The 24,292-nt window shown below is 38.6% G+C and overlaps 1 protein-coding gene across 4 annotated transcripts in view; it reads right to left on the minus strand.

The window, feature by feature from the left end:
• Positions 1–839: 839 nt before the first annotated feature.
• Positions 840–24,292, minus strand: part of KIF23 (kinesin family member 23) — a 42,896-nt gene continuing 19,443 nt past the window's right edge. The window contains exons 5-24 of one of the 4 annotated variants that reach the window (XM_043919782.1): positions 19,948–20,084; positions 19,619–19,728; positions 19,087–19,257; positions 17,498–17,539; positions 16,714–16,826; positions 16,455–16,576; positions 14,971–15,073; positions 10,815–10,894; positions 10,602–10,721; positions 10,261–10,387; positions 9,773–9,931; positions 8,738–8,895; positions 7,930–8,103; positions 7,274–7,453; positions 6,661–6,969; positions 3,816–4,046; positions 2,971–3,053; positions 2,701–2,779; positions 2,172–2,242; positions 840–1,474 (exon numbers count right to left, since the gene is read on the minus strand). In XM_043919782.1, coding sequence (XP_043775717.1) covers positions 1,459–1,474; positions 2,172–2,242; positions 2,701–2,779; positions 2,971–3,053; positions 3,816–4,046; positions 6,661–6,969; positions 7,274–7,453; positions 7,930–8,103; positions 8,738–8,895; positions 9,773–9,931; positions 10,261–10,387; positions 10,602–10,721; positions 10,815–10,894; positions 14,971–15,073; positions 16,455–16,576; positions 16,714–16,826; positions 17,498–17,539; positions 19,087–19,257; positions 19,619–19,728; positions 19,948–20,084 — 2,585 coding nt within the window. In that variant the 3' untranslated portion in view covers positions 840–1,458. The remainder of the gene's footprint in view (positions 1,475–2,171; positions 2,243–2,700; positions 2,780–2,970; positions 3,054–3,815; positions 4,047–6,660; positions 6,970–7,273; positions 7,454–7,929; positions 8,104–8,737; positions 8,896–9,772; positions 9,932–10,260; positions 10,388–10,601; positions 10,722–10,814; positions 10,895–14,970; positions 15,074–16,454; positions 16,577–16,713; positions 16,827–17,497; positions 17,540–19,086; positions 19,258–19,618; positions 19,729–19,947; positions 20,085–24,292) is intronic. The other 3 variants (XM_043919779.1, XM_043919778.1, XM_043919780.1) reach the window with 3 other exon arrangements.

Raw genomic sequence — 24,292 nt, forward strand, 5'->3', positions numbered from 1 at the left:
GCTGCTGCCGAGAAACGGGTTTCTCCCGCTCTGCCCAGCCAGGCAGCCACTTTAAGACCTCCAGGGAGGCGGCCGTAGTCACTGGCAGAGGAAGCCTCTTCGGCCTCCAAACTGGTTCCTGTCCCCCCCACCCTGTGTGGCTCCCCACGGACGCGCTCCCCGGCCCCTCCCCAGCAGGTAGGGTGAAGCAGGCTCACAACTCTGGGGACCGGGGTCCTGCTAAGGTCTCCCCACCTGCGTTCTTTTCGGTAGAAGTCTTTTGCATGTTGCGGTGTAGTGTCCAGAGAAACTTTTGTTCAGTTATGACTGACTCGCGATCGGACCCAGGGCCCCTGCATTGCAGGCAGCCTACTGTCTGAGCCACCACGGAAGTCCATGAACAGTTAGTTGTAACTAAAAGGAGAAGAAAAGGAGCAGCTCACACTGCCATCGCGCCATCGCCTGCTCCTCTACTTTTCATCTGCACATGTCAGTTAGGCATGATACCAGTAATTTAAAATTTCCATACCTGGAGATTGAGTGCTATTCTTGAGACCCTAAGTTAGTTGAATGAAGTAAAAGGAGGATTCCAGGTCAAACACAGTTTATGTACGAAGGATGGCCTGTGGACCGCAGTACACCAGCGGGTTGTGTGGGCTGGGAGGGTATTCCTGGTTTTCAGCAGAGTAAATAGTCCCTTTCAAACCTGTTTCTTGGCATGCTGAAACAAGTATCCTCAGCATGGTGACAGCAGTTTCTAGTGCTTTTGTTTAATTCCTCCCACAAATGATTGCCAGCTAAATGAAAAGCATGGTGCTAGGTTCTGAGAGTATGTGTTAAATTACCATCACATAGCCTTGTATTTCTTAGTGCTTTTATTTCATTTCTTTTGACATATCTAAATGTCAGAAAGTACATACATACAAAACTCCAGACCCCTTCCTAAACTGGTTTTAGTATCGGCGAGTCTCTGACGTCTCAGGCTGAGCTGTCCGATATGTGTCTAAAGTGCATCCTTGCAGCTAATCAGTAGCAGCCTTTGTTTTGTCTATAAATCCTTAAGAAATACTCAGACAACAGGTGGAAAAGTCACCATAAAAAGCAAAGCGTGATCTAGATATATTTTTCCTTAATCATCCAAGACAGACACATGCATGAATTAGTTTATAAGTATATAAGTATACAAGAAATATACAAAAAAAAGCAATATAAAAAAGTTCATACAGCAACGAGAAAGAGGGGTCTTTCTCTGCTATTAATATTAAATATGGCAAAGGTGTATAATATAAAAAGTTTGTAGAATCCTAGATATCTTTGGAGCCACAGGGGAGAATCCCTGATGGAGGCCAGTGTGTGATGACATATGAGGTCTGTGATTTTCAACAAAGCTGGAGTTTTACAAGTTTTCAGAAGGCACTGCTTTGGAGAAATCACCAACACAAATGATGAAAATGTTCTTTTGTTATTGAAACTGTCAATTCATGGCTTCTTGCGCCTAAAATGAAAACCAGCATTTAGTGTTGAATTTTGCAATGAATACTCTAGGAGGGCTTTTTGCGAGAATTCCTGTTTTATCATGGGAAAAGTTAAAGTCCTTCTAAGAAAGCAAATAAAATATGCTTATGTAGTATTTAATTAGACTTCCCATCTTTATCTTGTTACACTGATTTTCCAGATTGCCTAAGGAGTACATACGTATGTCAGAAATGGACACATGGACCTGTATAGTTAGATATTCGAAAAAAGGGGGCTTAAAATTGTAAAAGAATGGGCCAGACTCTGGGGTGTGTCTTTCCCTACCACAAATTTCACCATTCCATTTTATTTTAATGAACACTTCTTGCTATAACAAGAGGGAGATTAGGAAAGAATGAATTATGTGAGGAGCTGTCACCCCTGACCCCAGCCTCCCCTCCTTACAGGTGATCTCCCTTAGGCCTCTGAAAGCTTTATTAGCACTCGGCAAATTAGGAACAAGAGTGAGTGTTCTTACAGCTCTAATTGCTCTCATCCAACCCCCCAGGGGTCTCAGCACTGTTACTGCCTACTATAGTCTGCCAGTAAGGCCAGGATATTCCAGAGGGTAAAGAGAAACCACAGAGATCCTCTTTAAAAAAAAAAAAAAGGTGGATGTAGGGACAAGGGGGGTGGGGAGGGAAGACAGAGAAAGACCACACTTGGTCAGTACTCACTTGGGTTGTGCGTGGTGCTGGTACCCAGGCCCCAGCTGAGAGCCTGCTCTCATCTCTACAGCCACGGAGCACTGGGGAGAAAACCACAGAGAGGAAAGCTGTGAGGCACAAGGGTCTTTAGAGACCATCCAGGTAATCTCATTTTCTATCAGAAAGACTTCTTGAGAAAGTTAGTGGTAAAGGCTGGAGCCTGGCCCCCACCGTCCCACACTCTTTATTCGAATCTGTCCCCAGGAATAACAGTTCTGCTCCTGAGAGGACAGACCAGCTTGATGGACATTCTTGTTCTTCTAGGGTGATGCTGTCTTCCTTGATTCTTGGGCACAGTCCCACTACACTAAAAACAGGGGCTTCAAACTGAAGAGCTCCATCAGTAAGACCAGAGCAGAAATACAAATACCTCCTGTGACTTGGCTCCAGGCGGCACTGGCCACTTGAGATCAGACTTTGGCTGTTTGTTTCAAAGAGCATGAAAAGGTATAGCTGCGGGGCTTAATATGTGACAGCCCTACAAACATTTAACTCCTACCCTTGTTTCTACATCCGTCCATTCAGACTCCGTTCCATCTGGTTGGGCAGGTGCTACTGTGGATGATCTTCGTTTTCGGCTACAGAAAAAGGGAACAACGCAACAGTTATTTTTTACATCTAAGAACAGGAAAAATATTAGAAATAGAGAAATACCATATATACTCCTTCAGAGAATTAATGACACGTTTTTACAGGCTAGTCTGTTCCTCAAGAATGAGCAGCTAAGAAAATTACAGCCCTCTAAAGAAAGCATTTGATGATCACTCACCTAGTTGGTGATTCTTGTTTTAACGTCTCTATTTCAGTAAACTGGACGGATTGTCCTCCACCCCTTGTTTTATAAACATCACCCTACAGCCAGGAGAAAAGATCACCATTACACTTTTATACATCCAAATGATATACATATATATATATTTCAAACTGATTTTAAGATTTTCATGAAAACTCCCATCCACAAAACCAGATGGTGCTTGGACTGCTGGGTCTATACCTTAAAATACTTTAAAGATTTGTGTACATAGAAGTCCAATGCAGTGTAATTAACAGCATTCTTATTTGCAGAAAATAACATTCCTTTTTATTCAACCAGTAATTTAAAAACTACACTAAAGATCAAGCAATCTAGCAAATTTCTAAATGTTCTAAAGGCAATATACTTTCCTCTTTGGATGTTCCCCTTCTCTCATACACAAGTGACAGTACAGTCTTTTTTATTTTTTTGGCCGTTAGGTACAGCTCGTGAGATCTTAGTTCCCAGACCAGGAATTGAACCTGGGTCCTTGGCAGTGACAGCACAGAGTCCTAACCACTGGACTGCCAAGGAATTCCCTCGAATGACAGTACTCTTAAGCAACGGCAGGAGTTCTTTGTTTGATTTAAAACAAAATGCACATTAATTAAAAGTATGTATCTGGAGTTCCTCTAACAGATTTAGTTCCAATTTAACAGATTTTAACCCAAGGAGTAACTTGAGTTTTCTAACAAACAAAAAGGTTTTATCAAATACCCATTTATCTTCTAGTTGACACTGCCTATGTGTCATCAAAGGAACAGAAGAGTAAATGGTTTTTTGTTTTTTGCATGTTTCCTTCTCTTGTGTAAATTTTTTACCTTAATTAGCTTAGTTTCAATCTCCCCATCGGAGGCTAGTTCCTGGTGTGTCAGCATGTACTTCTCACACTTAGCTAGTGCCTTTTCATTTGCAACAGACACAGTGATGGCACGGGGGACATGTGGCTGCATGACTGTCTCAGTTTGCAGGTTAGTGGCAGGCTTATGATCTACCCATCTGTCTCCCGCAGAGCGTGAGCGTCTGTGTCGCAGACGAATTGGTGGTGCGTTCTGATCGGATTGAGAGAGGAATCAAGAGACAAGCATAACCCAGAATTAATCTGAGGGTACTGTTAGAAGTGCAGCAGTTTTGGCTACTTTAGTTGGTGACGGTATGAAAACAAATGCGTGAACCTTTTCGAAAGCTATGTTACTCAAGCAATTTAAATGTTCTCTTTGTATGTAAACACAAAACCAACAAACATCTTTAAACTCCAGTTTATGTATGTATTATATATTCTACTAAAGATCTTCCCTTTCAACAAAGAGTGGAAGGCAAAGTTCTGGTAAGGCTGCTAGTCTTTCCTGCATAGGTGGTGTTTAGGACAAATAATTCATTTTTGCATTCTTGATCAAAAACCAGTATTTGTTCCTGCTATTGTGAACTAATCTGTTAGGTCCACACCTATGTTAAAAGCTTCAAAAAGATCAATAAACGTCCTAAACATATCATAGGCCTCTAAACAAAAGTGAAAATACTCCTATTAAAAAAATACACCTCTCCCCCCAGCAAAAGCTGATGGAGCTGTATAGTACATACATGCTAAAAAACATAAGGTATTTTAAGAACCTTGTGTATAAAATGATTAAAAGAATGTAAATAAAGTACTTCTGCATACTTTAAAAAATCTCAAAACATAGCTTTATGAAAAATTCACAAACATCTCATAAAGGTTCCAAGAACCAGATAAAGAATACACTATCAAATCAGTCTCTATCATGCAATATAAAACTAGATACTTCCAGTAAAATGTTATATAAATTTAGGAAAGTTAAGTTTAGCACATTCAACCTAAGGGGGGGGTGGATCACATACAGAACATAGTTAATAGTTTCTTTGTAACTTTGCAAAGTTTTTGTTTGCAAAACTGAAAGCAAATGAAACGGTCTGTCACAGGCCAAATCCTTCCAAATGGGTCAAGTGTGGACACCTAATTTAAAATATGTATCTGGAGAACTGAGGCATTTCCCCTGTACAATTATAAGAAACAAATGCACCAGTGACAAAATCATGACACCGAAACATGGGCAACAGCGTTTGCCACTCAGGATACCCAAGCCTCACAACAAGCAGGAAATGTCCCATTCTTAAAACGGCTTAATGCTGAACAAGGAAGAAAGAGGTTCTCATGACCTACCATTTAGCAAAGGTGATAGTTTTCTCAAACACATTTAGCAATAGACATTGTGAAACAAACTTTGGAAGATGACTGTCCTTACACTCTACTGTCATTTATGAAATAAACATTTAAGTTTTCTTCCTCACTGAAGTATATAAATTGAGTCCACCTGACATAATTTTTGACCAACAAACCTAGATGTGTATTCTGCTGCACTTCTAAAAAGATTTTGATTTCAAATGAAGAAGTTAAAGGATCTCTAGTAAATTCTCTTAAATATCTCTTAGCCAAATTAGATACTACGTTAATGTTGACCAGGCATAAGTAGGCCTTGAATAGTTTTCAGTCTATAAATTTGCATGAAATAAGGAGGATTTATTAGAGTTGATCAGAAAGACCAATCACCATATAATTTGCTCCCCAAAAAGGTTTAAAGCAAAATCTGCAAAGTAAAGAGCTTAAGCGACTTTAGACTTATCTATTGCCTTTAACCTTGTAATTCATCATCATCCCTTAATAATCAGGAATGCAGGCCACCTAAATGAAATATTTTCTGTACCCTAAATTATACAATAAGAAAATCTAAAGCAAATATTTACTATAAGATTAAATTATTTAGAATAAAAATTCTTAGATATATTAAAATTTTACTAAATGTAGATTCACAATATTAACTTTGTTAACTTACTCAGATTCAGAGGAAAATTTTACCTTAATCTTTAAGAAGAAAATATAAACATGAATTTGTTTAAACAACCTTGAATGAGGCAGAGCCCTTCTAAGTTGAGACAAAGCCCTTGAGATTAACAGCGATTTATTGGCCATGTAAACCTTCCTTCAGCAGTTATAAAACAACTGGCCTGGGCGCCTCAAAAAATAGTATCATGAAAATAAAAAAAGGGGGAGGATGGACTACTTTATATTAAAAAGATTAAAGAGATAATAACCACATATAATGTATTCACCTTGATAGGACCAAGGTTTGAAAAACGAACAGCCATTACTGGGACACCACTGACTTGCTCAGGTGTGATGAAGATTGTGGTTATGTATGTAGGACACAAAGTCTATGGCTTACTGTCAAAGGCTGAAGGAGAAAAATATTTACATGTCTATTATTTAAAATAAAAGTCCAGGAAAGCAGTTTTAAAAATGGAAATTAAAAAAAAGTAAAAAATCCAATTTGAGGAAGAAAAGCCAAAGAATGGAAAATGTGTTCTAAGACAGTCACTGATTTTGTGGATGCTCATCAGTTCATGCAGCTGAGGAGCACGTGTTCACTGAACACAAGGCACTTTCTGTGCCAAATGCGGCTAGGCTTTTTTCAGATGAAGAGCTAGGCCTCAGTTTCAGGGTGATTTGATCTTTCGAACTAACAGAAAAATCAGACCTTGCTTATATTAGAGCTCACCCATCATTCCGGTGAACTTTCAGAACCGAGTTATAGAAACACACAACAGTAAAATCTATTGCTACAATGCTTTAAAGTGATAACTGGCACTAACCCTGCTGCAGCGATCCTCTTCTACTCCTATCTCATTTCTGAACGAAGGAACCACCTCCCTGCCTTCATTCCAGTACATCCCTCGCCTTCTGTCTGACACGATACAAGTTTTACTTTGTCCTGGCTCCTGCTGCCTACGCCTCGCAATAGATGTGACATTGAGAGGTGTGTTGTACGGAGGAATTTTCTGCTCCCATTCCGAAATACAGGAAGCTACAGAAATGCTGCTGCAAGAGTTAGAGCGCCTATGTAGCTGTTGACTCATGAGTTGCTGGCCGTTGGAAATCTGAGCAACATAGTTACTAGAAAGCTAAAAAAATTGAAGAGAAATTAATGAGCAGGAGTTGAAAAACTGAGAAACAATTCATTGCTTTGCTATAATTTTAGCTCATGAAGACATAATTCTTTTATAACTTTTTAAGACATAATTTTTGTACTGAATTACTAATTTTACACTAAATTTGTGTTTATACTAAATTTTTTAAGTATAAATAGAAATTTGAGAAATATAATAAATTTAAAACAAAAAATTTGATTCTCATAGAAATAGTCAGCTAATCTGAACAAATCTTCTCTATGACTATGAAGTTACTACACAACTAGAGACAACTTACAGGTACAGGTGATGGAGAAACAGATCTTTGGGTAACTTTTTCACGATCCCGCTCCCGAGAGGGTCTCTCTGGCTTTTCAGCTTTGGGCTCAGTAACGATCGCCTTCAGTTGTTTCAGTTTCTCGTCTTTCACCCAGAGTTTATTTTGCATCTCCAGCTGTTTGGCTGCCACTCGACGCTCCTGAAGGTTTATGAATGGCAATAAGTAGTCTAATTCAGTTACGCCAAACCAACTGCACCGGTTCACCTGAACGGTTTATTTCCTAAAGATGATAGTTCTTCATAACGCTAATTAATTTGCTGTGACTTGTAAGGGCAGAGGAAAGAAGTAAAAGGGACTGAGTAGTGGCCGCTGTTGCCACCACCACTAAAACGCTGTGTGTGTCTCATTCAGTCGTGTCCGACTCTTCGAGACCCCACGAACTACAGCCTGCCAGGCTCCTCTGTCCATGAAATTCTCCAGGCAAGAATACTGGAGTGGGTTGCCATTCCGGATCCAGGGAATCTTCCCGATCCAGGGACTGAACCCAGATCTCCCGCATTGCAGGCAGATTCTTCACCATCTGAGCCACCAGGGACCCCAGTGCAAGCCATTCAGAATCCTGTAGTTAAGAAATCAGTCACCCACGAGATGGATACTGTAGGAATGACACTCACGCATTCTTTCTCCCACTTCATGGTTGTTTCTGTCACCATGCCTTGCAGCCTGGCTTCTAGTCTACGTTTGTCAGAAAACTGTCGCTGAAGTTTTTGATTCTGGGTTTCAAGCTCCTGTTGCAGATTGCGCTTATCTTCCTCATAGATGGTCGTTGTTTTCTCTAAAATCTCAACCTGGGAATGTAGACCATTATGGTCAACATTTGATGTGTAAACATTTCAAGTAGCTTTAAAATAATCTCTCTCTCTTTAAAATAATCTCTCTCATAATCTGCCTATGCAAGCATAGCTATGGAAAGAAGAATCATGAAGAAAACCTTTTCCTCTAAAATTTCATCTGAATGCCCATCTCTGTTCCTAGAAATGAGGACTTTTAAACAAGCTCCTCACTGAAAGATGAAATTTGATTTCATGTGAAAATTACTGTTCCCTAAAATTTTGTTTTTATAAAGGCCACTTTCAGAATGGAGAACACTGTATTGTTTGAGATTAGCTTCTGTTTAGAATGAATCATGTATCCCCTAAATTATCCTCAGTAGTAAGTCAAAAAGCAATTTATAATCAAAACTAAAACACCAGAACATTCTCATCAATTGGTAAGGTCTGTCTCAAAAAGAGTATTCTATCTACCCTTTTATTGCCATTCATTAATAGTTCCTCTGTATGGGGAATGGGATGAAGATTAGCAAATAACCAAGTGATAACTCCCAAGGAAGCAGCAGCTGCAGGTCCGTATAGTAGAACAGCTAAATCAGACCAGTGTTAAATGTCCAGCACATACATCCATTATAATCATCCCCAAACCAACCTTATATTCTAAAGTTTTGTTTTTCTTCTCCAGTCGTTCTATTTCCAGTTTCTGTCCTGAGATCACCTTTTCTTTTTCATTTAGTTTTCCTTGAATATAGTTTTCTTTATTTAAAACAGCATTGTCAAATTCTTGCAACAAAGCCTTAAAATTAATAGCTGAAACAAAAGCATGCAGGCCAAGTTTACTCCAATTCCAAAATAACTGGTGAAGTCAACTTTTATAACTGATATTTATAGAAAATGAAGCTCTTTAGCAAATACCCCTTTCAAAGTCTATAAGCAGAAAACAAGTCTGGAAGGACATCAAGAGTTTGATTCTCAAATCCACAAGAGACACTTTTGTTACGAAAAAACACTTAGGTCTTTCATTTTGCACTATAGCATAAATAATTTCTTGAGAACAAATGCAGAAACAGAAGTAACACTAGCCTTAGGGACAGTTAATTCAAGTTGAAATCCCTATGCACCATTCACTAGTCATGTGACGTGGGCAAGTTATTTGTTTCTGAGCATGTTTCTTCATTTTAAAATGGAGATTTAAGTACCATTTTTCTCACATTTTTCTTACAATGGTGATAAGAATACATACATTCAATAAGCACTTCCTATGTACCAGGATGTCATACATGCTTTTCAAACATCATCTCATTTATTCTTATATTTAACACCCTTCCTCTGAGGCAGGAACAATTATAATCCCATTTTGCAGACAGGGAAACTAGAAATAAAGGATTAAGTAATTTTCTCAAAGATACAGTTATTATGATATAATACATGCTAAATGCCTTGCATATAAATAACTAGTAGGAGCTAAGAAGTAGCTCTTGTCCCTTTCATCATGACTATTAGTGTTTAAAGAGGATAAATTCACATCCACTTTGATCTTCTGCTTTATATCCTTAGGATATAAAATGATGCTTTTGGGGGGATACTAAGTTCAGAGACAAAATAATCCTTCCTTGAAGATGCTGTCCCAACACAAAACTCCTGCAAATTTCTCATGTTAAAATAACTATAAAGAGTTTGCCCTTACACTGCTTGTTAAACTCATCAATCATCATTTGTCGTAGGTGATGTCGTCTCTCTAATGCTTCAATCAGCCTGGGAAGAGTCTGCTCGTCATTGACATCCAGAAGTTCGCAGGATGGCAGAGGTGGGAAACTTTGTAAAACCACTTCTGAAACCAGTGGTTCTGTATGGAGTTGTTTAAAAAAAAAGTCACACAGGAGAGAAAGTGTTATTCAAACAAGTTTAACACTGGTAAGAGCCCCAGTCCAATTAACAGTGTACTTTGTTGGGCTCATCATATTTCCTTAAAAATGAGATGAATTGTAAAGAAGAAAAAAATGTCAGAGTATATAATAAAAGAAATGTGATTTATACTTTGGTTCAGACTTTTTTTTGCTCTTGTTTGTTGAGGGGAAAGAAAGTGAACAGTTTTCTTAAGTGAAATAGATTTTAAAAAAGAGAGAGACAGAGACAGACTCATCAGCAGGCAGATGACACCATAGCAGCTCATACCGTCTCCAACAGGACCTGCCCGGGCCTGGTTTCTGTATCGCCTCCCCGGTGTTAAACCACATATGGCCTTGTCTGTTGGTCTTGCTACTTCAACTTCTTGGGTCACTTCTGCAAATCTCATTACTTGCTAAGATACAACATAGGGTTTGATTTTGTTTATATGTATAAGTGTTTCTAGTCTTTCTTCAGAAATTAGTAAATGAGACAGTAATATATTGGTTATTAGTTCACTTCTGTAACCAGTGGTTCTGTATCAATTTTTAAAATGTTCAAAATGTTATTTTCACATGTAAATAGTTTTGTCTATAGAAACTCAGATTTCATAAAGGCATTAAAATTACCAAGCTTTCTTCATAATCTTCGGCCTTTGGATTCACACACACAATCAGGCGTACTTTCCCTTCCCCGTCAAAATAGTTCTTGAACAGATGGGTTAACTTTGAATCTCGATATGGAACCATCTATAAATATATCCAAACCCAAATACATCAGGCAGAAACTGCACACAAACAAAGCTATACAAAATATACAAACAACCAGAGGCCGCCGCTCACCTTGTTGGTGCCGTAAGTCTGGTTCTCTCTCAGGACCTCCATGCATGTCCGCAGTGTCATAAGTGACTGGTTAATGTTACCTGGCAGAAAAATGCACACAGAAGGCATCTGAAGACACTGACGGAGTAGCCAGAGTACGGTCTGTTTGTCTGTGAAATATCTACTTCATACAACTCTCAGATGGAAATTAAAATCACAGATTTTAGTGGGCTCAGCTTAAAGAACTGTCCATATCTGACAGTGTTGCAGGAGAGTGTAAGTACCAGGATTCTTATGTAAAGACTCTCCACTGAATGTAACATTATACTTCATGACCCGCAAAGTTTCTTTCAAATCTTAAATACCATGAAAGAGTATATGAGTACAGATGTTTAATATCCTCTAAAGCATGCCCATATTTCAGGCCACAGTTGGCTCCATCCAGACATTGATGTCTCCCTTGCACCAGAAGGAGCTCCTGTTTCTACCAGTCAAGGCGTCTCAAGAGCCAACTAAATCTGTTCCCTCTATATCTAAAGAAGGTTTCTTGGGCAGCATGCTTGTTAGTCCTGGCCACTCGTTTGAATTTCTGAGTCAGGGCAAGTCTGACAGATCTATCAAGCCAACAATACAGGAGATCTCACCTGCAGAGACCCCAAAGCATTACAACACAGAAAAGTTTTTCACTTTGAAACCATGCTTTCATTCTTGGCCACCTTTCAAAATACAGAGCTCATCTGTGCCTCCGTGATAATCCATGATTCGTGCTTTCTCTTCCTTGACCCCAGCTCGCACTGTCCTTCCTCCTCTTCTTCCATGTGTTCTTCAAAACCCATATCCCCGTTAATAGACTTGCCATACCCTCAGAACGCTCACAGAATGATCCATTTCATCTCTTTCTCTAATGGCCACTTGTGATCTGGATGTTGTCCATGGGTACACTTCAGGGAGTGTGCATACATGGATGGGAAGTAAATACATCTTTTTTCTTACTAACTGCTGAAATTTAGCTGTTTCTTCAATTATGAATGTAGGCCAAACACCTATAGTAATGGTAGTAGTACTACTTGTGGTTTCTAATCAACAGAAGTCACAGATACTTTTATAACAGTTTATTGCTTATCTCAAGATACTTACATTCATTACTATTTTGAAATTATGTAGTTACAGACATGGTGTCAGGTTTAAGGCATTAATAAAGTATATAAATTACTATATGACAGAGGTGTTAAGAATACTTTTAAAAACACATTTCAGTCTAATTGGTTTCTTTTGAAATCCTGTATTTTATGTTATACATTCTAAAATATTCTGGATCATATCCACAGACTTCACCCCACCCATGATGCAAAGCCCTACAACCTTGTTTTTATTTCCCAGAAGAGTGGTGCTTCCCCTGTAGTCTTGTGAATAAAAGTTGCCTGCTTTCTAAGCCTGACATAGTAAAAGGATGGTGAGCAGCAGGAGGCCAGCAGCATTTTCCTAGTCCCTTGCTGTTGCCTTCAGACACATTCCCCTTACACGCCAGCTCCTGGGTCAGCTTCAGCATCTAACAGGAATGTCACTCTAACATGCCATCAGAGGCCCCGACCTCAAGTCCAGGAAATCTTTCTCTCTTTACCATTATAGCCACGGCCTGAACCTTGTCGCTCAGAACTCCGAAACCTCTAGAAATCTGAGGTTGTCACATATGCCCCAGCCACAAACTAGCCCCAGTATAGTTTTAACTCCCTAACCATGTCACCTCTTCCCCATCATGTCAACACTGATATGGTTTCTGTTCTTGTCTCCAAAGCATCAGAACCCTCAGGTTTCTTCTTTCCTTCCAGTCCAGCTAAACCTGCTTTCCTAAGGTTAATCCTTCTTCTTGTGATCTGGATTCTAGATGCTTTGTCTTTTTATATAGACATATATAAAGTGTGTGTGTTTTTAGTCCTGGGCCATTAAACCTGGGGCTTCCTAGGTGGCTCAGTGGTAAAGAATTTGCCTGTCAATGCAGGAGACACAAGAGATGCAGGTTCAATTCCTGGGTTGGGAAAATCCCCTGGAGTAGGAAATGGCAACTCCAGTATTCTTGCCTGGAAAATCCCATGGACAGAGGAGCCTGATGGGCTATAGTCCATCAGGCCACAGAGAATCAGACACGACTGAACACGCACGCGGAACACCTAAGCCAGGGCGCCACAGCTGCTGAGCCCATGCACTGCAACTACCGAAGCCCGTGCACTCTAGAGCCCCTGCTCCTCAACAAGAGAAGCCACCACAGTGAGAAGCCTGCACACTGCAACTGGAGAGCAGACCCCCCTCGATGCAACCAGAGAAAACCCGGGCAGCAGTGAAGACTCAGCACAGCAAAAAATAAAAAATTATTTTAAAAAGTGTGTGTTTAGTCACTTCATAACTCCAAGTCACCTGGCTATCCGCCCCAACTCTCCTTCCCAGACTCAAGGATCTACTGTCCTCGAGACCCTGCCCTCAGAATGTTCCTCTTTGTACTCCATGAATAATCTTTCCCATTGCTTCAATCATGTCTTCACTGCACAACCTAAACCTACAAACCTCAAGCCAAATCTCTCTCCTTCCATATCTCTCTACCTCTGCATCCAATTGCTAGGCACCTACACTTGAATAAATGGAATATGTTCAACACAAAACTCTTAGCTGCCCACACCTGCACCTCAAGCTACTCCTCCTCAATCAAGATTTTCTTTGGTTTATCCTCCTCTCTCCCTTCCTCTCCACATCCAGGTGGGCCTGCTTCCAAACTAGCTCTTAGTTTTGGCTGACCTTTGCCTCCAGGTGACAGGACTGCTCATATGAATTACTGCAAAAGGTTCCCAACTGCTTTTCATCTCTCTACACTTGCCTCTGATAAATTAATCTACTACACTGGGAAAATCTTTTTAAAACTGATCGTTCACTGGCTGTGTAACAGCTGAAAGATACAAGTTTTGGAAGTTCAACCAACCTGGGTTCGAACCAGGCTCTAACCTTGGGAAAATTACTTAACCTCTTCCAGTCTGACAAAATGGGTATGATCCAATCCTGGAAAGTCAGAATCAAGAAATCAAGCCCATATATAGTAGATGCTATAATAAATACTCAGCCCTTAATAACTGGTAGTCACCATTATTCCTTCAACAAGAAATTCACACTAATATGATAGTCAAGGGTCTTCATGGACTTGCCTTGCCCTCCGGCCTCAATGGTCACAGTTCACCAACCCACACCCTCCACTTCAGCTACCCTGGCCCTGCCGTGTTCTCCCAGGGGTGGTGACTTTAATTCTATCGCTCTTCTAAGAGCTGACGCCTCATCAGCTCCACGCGTTCTTCCCCAAGGCCCCATCTCACATACAGCCCCAGAATGGATGGAACAGCCCTGCTCTGTATCCCCACAGCACCTGCTGCTCACCTCCCTCACCTTCTACTAGCAATTTGCCTCTTTTGTACTAGATATGTGTTCAATTCCTGTAACAAAGTAGGTACTCCATAAATGTTATTAGCATAAATCATATCATAAATGGCTGTACTAAATGAAAAATTAAGAAAAACACAGATTTCAACTGGCTTTTGTGTTCAAAGATTTTTCCTATCTCCATAAGCCAATTTACCACTGTGAATGTTGGAGGAACTATTAAATCACTTAATTTTATGGGCCCAGTACTGGTACTCTAGCCATAGATATAACACTTTCAACAGGAATGTAACTTACTTTCTATTTAGTCACTTTTCCTCATTCTTAGCCTTCCGTGGTGGCTTAGTCAGTAAAGAATCTGCCTGCAATGCAGGAGACCACCTGCAGTGTAGGAGACGCAGGTTCGATCCCTGAATTGGAAAGATCCCCTGGAGAAGGAAATGACAACCCACTCCAGTATTCTTGCCTGGAAAATCTCATGAACAGAGGAGCCTGGAGGGCTACAGTCCATGGGGTCAACAAGAGTCAGGTGTGACTTAGCAACTAAACCACCACCTCATTCTTAAAGAAATTAGTGTGTTGTAATAGATCAACATGAAACCAGCATAACTAAAGAAAAAGCACTAGTCACTTAACTTAGCCTCTAAATTTTTAGTCAAATTGAAGACAGTTAGGCTTAAACCATCAATAAGCAGGCAATAAACTGGCACTGCAAGTTTCTGAAAGTTGTAGCAATAAGTAAATACTATGCTTTGCTCACCAGCTTCACGTAATCTGTTCCCTTCTGCTTTTGTCCGGTTAGTTCTTTCACTTCCAGCAAGATCTACCAAAGACAACTGGCTAATAGTGATTTGTTCTTTTTCCTGAAGGGAAGATAATGCCAATCTCATGAATTATAACTGGTTTACAGTGTTCTTTAAATATATTCAAGTGAAATTAAGTCTTAGGAATATAAGGTTTGCATAATACAAAAAGCATTATAAGGGGGAAGGATACATATTTTGGGGGAACAGTTTACTAAAAGCATATGATAAATATCCCCATGACATTACTTGCAGACTATGTTACACTGTAAGCTCCACAAGAACAGGAACTGTCTTTTAACCACTTCATCTCCAGCACCTTGCACAGTTCCCAGCACTCAGCAGGAGCTCAATAAATGTCTGCTAAATAGTTTAGAGCAAGACTAAATATTTGTATAATGAGATATTTAATAATCTTATAGCCTAATAATTTCATAATACTCTAATAACTTTCATAAGAAAGTCAGACACATAACTGATATAAAATATGTTATGATTCATTGTTTTTCTCTGAAGACTCATTTTGAATGTAGAAATAGCTTATTACATAGAAATTGTTTATTATGTAGAGGAGTTTATTACAGCTCGGTAAGACAGCTAGTAAATGCATAGAAACCAGAATTCAAATCCTGGTGGTCTTTAGTACCATGCTGTACCATCTACTGCCACCTGAAAACCTTCGTGATACACCACAATTTCATGGTATGTTTTGAATGGGATTACATTTTCATACCTTAAACTAACTAAATGATTTTTACATTCAGGCTCAGATGCTGTTACTAATTCATATAAGCCTTGCAGCATGACAGGCCCAGCATTAAACAGCGACCAGCAGCTGCGTGCTCCACTGGCCTGTCACCAAGAGAGAACAGTCTAGAATTGACCACTCCTGAAAAGTTTGTTGGTAACACTTTAAAACCGGGAATAATTTCTACATACAAAATGAGTCTTCAGAGAAAAACAATGATCATAACATTTTATCTCCTCTATTAGATATTTATAAAGATTTGTAAACCTTTTTCACAACAAAATTCCAGGTTCTAAGATTTAATAGCTGGTTTCCTAGAACAAGAGTTTCCCCAGTGGCTCAGATGGTAAAGAATCTGCCTACAATGTGGGAGACCCAGGTTCGATTCCTGGGTCGGGAAGATCCCCTGGAGAAGGGCATGGCAACCCACTTCAGTATTCTTGCCTAGAAAATCCCGTGGACAGAGGAGCCTGGCGGGCTACAGTCCATGAGGTCTCAAAGAGTCGGACATGAGTGACTAACACTTCCTGAAACTATACTACCTAATTAGTGAAACATTTTTTTAAAAATGTCATCACCTACACATAAGATAATTTTAGCACAATATTCAGTGTAATGAAACCTTCATGATTTAACTCTAATCCCTAAATTAAGGATTCAGAACAGGAAAAACTCTACACATTAAACCTTTACCTGTAAGACGTTGTCTCCATCTGCATCCAAGGGAGCCTGAACTAATTTAATGTTGAACACACTATGGGAACGGCTGGACTCATGATTCAAATGTGTGTTAGCAATTCGTCGCTTTTTCTGGCCTACGGTGACAGAGAAATCATTGCTTGCTTCAGTGTATATACTTTCTACCAAACTAAAAAGTATTGTCAGTAGAGAAGCAGCTTTCAGGATTATATTTATCACTTTATATATTTGTACTTCTAACTCTGCTTCTAACCTCTCCAGAAAACTTCAAAAGCCTCCTCAGTAGATTTCACTTCTACTTCCGTACATCCTGCAACGTACATGTTATGGTTCTTGTCTTCACGAAGCAGTTTAGATTGTGGAGGTCTAGGGGAAAGAAAAAAACATTAGTTTCCTAAACTATCTCAGGACTTAAGGACTAAAATGTCAGGCAACATGATATCCATTCTTACAAAGGGAATAAGCCTAAGCAAGACTCCAGAAGAATATTACACTTGGATAAGAATAAGGATATACAGTTAAGATTAGTTACATAACAGGAATCTATTTTGTTATAAAAGCTTTGCTCTAATTCGTTCCTATAAAGCACATGAAACAACACTTACTAAACAGAGATCAAAGTAGTAGTAAGCACCATCACATGCAAAGGTTAGGCATCAAAATCTAGCATTTTCTTAATTTTAAAAGATCAACAGATCAAGCTGGTTCTGTCAACAAAAAAACAAATTCAGAAGGAGTTTGGTATATACCAGGAGTGGCAATCCTTTTAAAGTGGCTGGTCAAGTTTTACTCTTAAGGTAGGATGAAGATGCGAAAGATGCTGCCTGTTTGGCCTCAGTCGTGTGAACAGTGGGGGCAGATGCAGTTACCAGCCACCATTATTCAGCCAATGGCGGATTTCTCAGGAAGGCGGGGCTTAGAGGTAGCAGCCGGCCCAGGACCAATGAAAAATCGCCTACATGCGAACATGCCACAAATGCCAACCACTAGTATAACTGCACCCTTCTCCTTAAGAAAAGAGTCAACACATCACATACACAAAATCTGTGTTCCTCATGGGTGTGCTGCAACTGTTCCACCTACCAAAGGAATAAGGCAGAAGTTACTGTTTCTGCAGCAGCCATCTCATAACAACACATTCAGTCTAGAGTATGTGACACTTACAATGAGTCAGATCTTAAAAATTCTCCTTCATTGTATTAAAAACTAAACCTCAATTCAGCTTCAAAAAAAAAAAAAAGGTTAAACACCACCCTAACAAAATGAATTCACTGCCAAATAAGCACCCTGTGAGTTCATTCAAGGTGTTACAGGAAGGTTACAAGGCATGCACTCACATTTTGTCAATCTTTATGTACATAATAAAAACAAGATAGGCTTCTTAGAAAACAGCCTCATTTGGAACAGATCAAACAGAAACTTGGTGCATGTGCAGATGTGAAAGTGATTAATGACATTAAAAAAGCCTAGGAAAACGGGTACACACAACCGACACTTTAAACAAGTAAGTAAGTAGTCTGTGGGGGTCTAGTCGCTAAGTCGTGTCCAACCCTTGCAGCTCCATGGACTGTAGGCTGCCAGGCTCCTCTGTCCATAGGATTTCCCAGGCAAGAATACTGGAATGGGTTGCTATTTCCTTCTCCAGGGGGCCTTTCCAACCCAGGGATCGAACCCAGGTCTCCTGCATTGCAGGCGGATTCTTTACCATCTGAGCCACCAGGCAAGCCTGATAATAATTAGTCTATAAAGTCTTTAATATTAAGTTAAAAACTAATTAGTCTATAAACTCTTTAATATATATATTATAATATAAAGTAGAAATACTGACACATCAGTGTAATGGTTTTTCAAATCTAGCTGTTCCTTCACTAATACCTGATTGAGTCATATACCGAAAAGTTAAATATATAATACAGGTCTTCAACATTATTTATGTCTTAAGAGGCCCTAACAAAGACAGCACTGAAGACAAGCATTTAGCTTAAGACTATGAACAAGATATTGTTATTAGACATGAGATTCCGGAGTCCACTCTGGCACAAAGGTAATTTGTAATGCCAGACTGTAACTGGCCTTCAGTCTCAGCAGGACAAGACTCAAGGAAATCTAAAGAATAATCTTTTAACTCTGGTGCAATGACAATACGGATGTCACTTCTGATTAATCAATGATGGAAAGTCTGTGACTACTAGTTGTGCAGACAGCAGCTTTAGGCTCCATTCTGTGGAGATCACCAGGACACAGATTAGAGGCTGCAAATTCCCAACATTAAGTGTTAGGTTCTTGAAAGGTAGCCCCAAGGCACATCTATAGGGACACTTCTTTATACAATTAAGATCCTTCTCAAAATGTAGCCGAGGGCCAAGAGTTTTCAAAAGTAAAGTCTTACGGGGAATATTCTCCTCAGGTACTTTAACCCACTGGTTTTCCTAATACAACTAACTAAATATCAAGTAAATAACAGAACTATTCACCACACACCAACTGCATGATATATGAGTTATATTTCATTTTGAAAACAGAAGTAAGTTTTATCCCCATTTATAGCTGAGGAAACTAAGGTCACTGATGTGAAGTGACTTCGTCAAGGTTAGTCAGCTAAAAAGGGACTCTCTCCACTACTTACTTAGGCTTTATGGGATCAAACGGCATCTCTTCCAATAGATCATATATGTAATTATTATATATTTCAATATAAGAGACAAATACACCGTAGACACTATCTTCATCAACCTCTTCTGCTTTGCAAAATTCTTGTACATTTATCATATCTGCAAACTCTGGATCTACTTGTCGTCTGAAAAAAGAAAAAAGTCTCAATCTCATCTTAAACATTTTAGTCATAAATGACCTCTATTACAAGCAAGACTGCACAGAGCAACTTTACTCATACTCATGGCTGGGCCACCAGTTCTCCCATGTCTTCCCAGATACACAGCACAGACTTTTACACCTTCTTTCACCCAGAGTGGCACCTTCTCCATACACAGTCATTCAAGGGCAGTGCATTCAAAACCAAATAGAACATCTGAGCAAACATAATTAAGAACAGCCCTCAACTTTTATCTCACTAAAGTCAACTGTCAGACCAACTTCTCCACTTCTGACCACCAGACAGGGTTCCTGTGAGGCCAGTATTACAAAACAGAATTACTTACTTGCTAGAGGGGGTCTTTGGATTGGGTGTGGCTTCTCTTTTCTGCCGTTCTAATAAAGCATCAACTTCACATTGTATATCCATACTATTCCTATCATTAGATTTAAAAACCTAAAGTGAGGGCAAAAACCAGACCATAATTTTTAGACTTTGTCATAAATAGTAAATATATTTAAGAAACAAGACAGTTTACATTTAAACATATTTAAGGTTTTAAAAGGTATTCAGTGCCTTGGTTCTTCCTTAATAATATTGTATTCACAGGTATTTTGGCACCTATATCTTTTAGTGAGAGTCATAATACAATTTAAAAAAAACACACACACTTACATATCGTTTAGCTTGAAAAGACCCTATACTGTTAAAGAGCATGTCCAAACAGCGAGGAAGCAGCCCTCCTTCCCCTGGAGAACCAGTCATAGTGTGAGTTTTTCCGCTTCCCGTCACACCATATGTAAAAAGGAGACCTACAACATAACAAGTCACAATTATATAGTAAAAGTCATAATAGGTTGTATCTTGAAAGTTCTTCACTTATAATATTTCTAATACTGCATTAGAAAACACTTAATATTAACTAGTCAATGCCTCAATAAATAAGGTAAATGCCGACAACCATAAACAGAGAAATCACAGTAAAACAGTAATAGCGGGAGCCTTTGACAGCCCACTTACATCAATGGACAGACCATCCACACAGAAAATCAATAAGGAAACACAGGCCTTATATAACACTTCATCCTGAAGAGACTTAACTGATATTTATAGAACATTCTGTCCAAAAGCAACAGAATACACATTCTTCGCCGGTGCACGTGAAACATTCTCCAGGATAGATCATATGCTGGATAACAAAATAAGTTTCAGTAAATTTAAGAAAATTGAAATCATATCAGGCCTCTTTTCTGACCACAACACTAAGAGTTAAAAATCGATCACAAGAAAAAAAACTGTCAAAAATCCCCAAACAAGTGGAGGCTAAACGATGCTACTAAACAACTGATAGATCACTGAACAAATCAGAGAAAATGAAAAAATACCTAGAGATAAATGACAACAAAAACATAATATTTAAAAACCTATAAAGAAATCAAAAAGAAAATCAACATAATAATCAAAAACCTATGTGATGCAGGAAAAGCAGTTCTAACAGGGAAGTTTATAGCAATACAGTCTTACCTCAGAAAACAAGAAAAATCTCAAACAACTTAACCTTATACCTAAAGCAACTTCGTAGCTCAGTCGGTAAAGAATCCACCTGCAGATTCTTTCTGTAGGAGAATGCAAGAGACCCAGGTTCAATTCCTGGGTCGGGAAGATCCCCTGGAAAAGGAAATGGCAACCCACTCCGGTGTTCTTGCCAGGAGAATCCCATGGATAGTGGAACCTGGCAGGCTACAGTCAGTCCATGGGGTCGCAAGTGCAGGACACAACTTAAGAGACTAAACCACCACCACCACCAAAGCAACTAGATAAAGAACAACCAAAACCCAAAGCAGGTAGAAGGAAAGAATTTATAAAGATCAGAGCAGATTTAAACAGAGATGAAGAAAACAATAGAAAGGAGCAATGAAACTAAAATCTGGTTTGCTGACCAATCACAAGTACTGAAATTGAAACTGACTGGAAAAATCCAAACAAAAAAAGTCCAGATGCCCATGGCTCCAAAGGTAAATATCATCAAACATTTAAAGAAGAGTCAATATCTATCCCTCTGAAAATATCCCAAAAAATTGCAGAGGAAGGAATAATCCCATTCTATGAGGCCATTATAATCCTGATAAAAAAGTCAAGAATACCTCAAAAAAAAAAAAATTACACAGATAAATACGCTGCTCATCTTCTGATAAACAAAGACACAGAAATCCTCAGCAAAGTACTAGTAAAGCGAACCTAACAATACATTAAAAGGATCACACACCATGATCAAGAGGGATTTATCCCAGGTATGCAACAATTTTTCAATATCTGCAGATCAGTGTGATACACTACATTAACAAACTGAAGAATAAAAGCCATATGATCATCTCAATAGGTGCAGAAATGCCTTTGAAAAAATTCAACAAGCATTTGATAAACTGTCCAGAAAGTGGGTACTAAGGGAACACAATAAAGGCCATATGTGAAAAACCTACAGCTAACGTCAACTTACTCAATGGTGAAAAGTGGAATGAATTCCCATTAAGCTCAGGAACAAGGAAAGAATATCCACTATTGCCAGTTTTATTCAACATAGTTTTGGAAGTCCTAGAAGAAGAAAGAAAAGGAATCCAAACTGGAAAAGAAGATCCAACAATCCCACTACTGGGAATATACCTAGAGAAAACTATAATTCAAAAAGATACATGCCCCTCAGTGTTCACTGCAGGACTATTTACAATAGCCAGGACATGGAAGCAACCTAAATTTCCATCAACAGAGGAAGAGATAAAGAAATTGTGGTATACATACACATGGAATATTACTCAGCCATTAACATGAATGAAATAATTCCATTTGCATAATATTGATGAACCTGTAGATTATCAGACTAAGTGGAATTAAGTCAAATTTCACATGATATTGCTTATATGCAGAATCTAAAAAAAATAAAAATGATAAATGTACCTATTTACAAAACAGAAACAAACTCACAGGCTTAGAAAACAAACTTAACGGGGTTACCAAAGGGGAGGGGTAAATTGGTAGTTTGGGATTGACATAAACACACCACTCATTTAAAACAGATCACCAACAAGGACCTACTATAGCACAGGGAACTCTAGTCAATATTATGTAATAACCTAAATGGGAAAAGAATCTGAAAAAGAACAGATACAAGTATACACAGAGGTGAACCACTTTGCTGTACACTAACATGACATTCTTAATCAACTATACTCCAATATAAAACATAAATCTTAAAAAGAGAACTGAACCAGGAAGAAATAGAAAATGTGAACAGACCAATAATAACCAAATAGATTAAATCAGTAATCATAAACCTCCCAACAGAGAAAACCCCAGGACAAGACGGCTGCACTGAAGAATTCTACCAGACATTCGAAGAAGCACTAACATCAGTCCTCTCGAGCTCTTCACAAAAATCTGAGAAGGGAACTTTCAAACTATTCTATGAGGCCACCATTAACCTGAAACCAAAGCCAGGTAATGACACCACAGGAAATGAGAACTATAGACCAATATCCCTGATGTATATAGGAACGGAAAGTCTCGACAAAGTATCAGCAAACTGAATTCAAGAACAGTTAAAAAGAATTGTACATAACAACCAAGGGGGATTTATGCTTTGAATGTAAGGATGGTTCAACATATGGAAATCAATAAATGTAAACATATTAATAAGATAAAAGATAAAAATCACATGATCATCTCAATAGACGCAGAAAAACCATTTGACAAAATACAGCATTCTTTCATGATAAAAACCTTTAGCAAATTGGGTACAGAAGAAACACACCTAAACATAATGAAGTTCATGTATAACAAATGCACAGCTAACATGCATGTTAGCTGTTGGTCTCTCTCAATGGAGAAAGACTGAAAGTTTTACTTCTAAATTCAGGAATAAGACAAAGAAGTAAAAGGCATCCAAACAGGGGAAGAATAAGTAAAACTTATTCTTTTAGTAAGTTTTTCTTATTCTTTCTATCTAGAGAAATGTAGGTGATATGATCCTATATATAGAAAATATCAATGACTCTACCAAAAAACTGTCAGAAATAATCTATGTTGTCAGTAAAGTTGCAGGATACAACATCAACATATAGAAATTAGTTGCACTTCTATATACTCAGGAGAAACATATGATAAAGAAGTAAAATTATTCCATGTGTAAGAGCATCAAAACAGTAAATCACTTAGGAATAAATTTAACAATGGAAGTAAAAGATCTGTACAACAAAAACTATGAGACTGCTGAAAGAAATAAAAGACACAACAAACAGAAAAAATATATGCTTATGGTCTGAAAGAATATTGCTAAAATGTCTATAATACTCAAAATCTACAGATTCAATACAATCCCTATCAAGACATTGATAGTATTCTTCACAGATATAGAAAAAAAAAAATCCTAGAGTTTGTATGGAACTACAAAAGACCCCAAAAGTCAAAGTAATCTTGAGGAAAAAGAACAAAGCTGGAGGTATCACATACTTCCGGACTTCAAGCTGCACTATAAAACTACAGAAATAAAAACAGCATGGTACTGGCACAAAAATAGCCACACAGACCAAGAACAGAATGAAGAGCCCAGAATTAACCCAGACCATACAGTCAACTTATATTTGACAAGGGAGCCACCCAAGAGCACCAACGTGGAAAAGATAGCTTCTTCAACAATTGGTGTTGGGAAAACTGGATAAACACGTGTAAAGCAATGAAATTGGACCCCTATCTTACACAACTCACAAAAATTTACTAAAAATGGATCAAACATAATTTACTCAAACACAAAACCTGGTACTATAAAAAAAATCCTAGAATGAAACATAGGAGAGAAGTTCCTCAACATTGGTTTTGGCAATTTTTTAAATATGACAGTAAAATCTCAAACAACAAAAGCAAAAATCAACCAATGGGACTACATAAAACTTAAAAGCTTTTGCACAGCAAAGGAACAATTAACAAAATGAGCTATCACCTCATGCAAGTTAATCATCATCAAGGCAGT

Source organism: Cervus elaphus, chromosome 12 (assembly GCF_910594005.1).
Source record: "Cervus elaphus chromosome 12, mCerEla1.1, whole genome shotgun sequence".
Classification (NCBI taxonomy): Eukaryota; Metazoa; Chordata; class Mammalia; order Artiodactyla; family Cervidae; genus Cervus; species Cervus elaphus.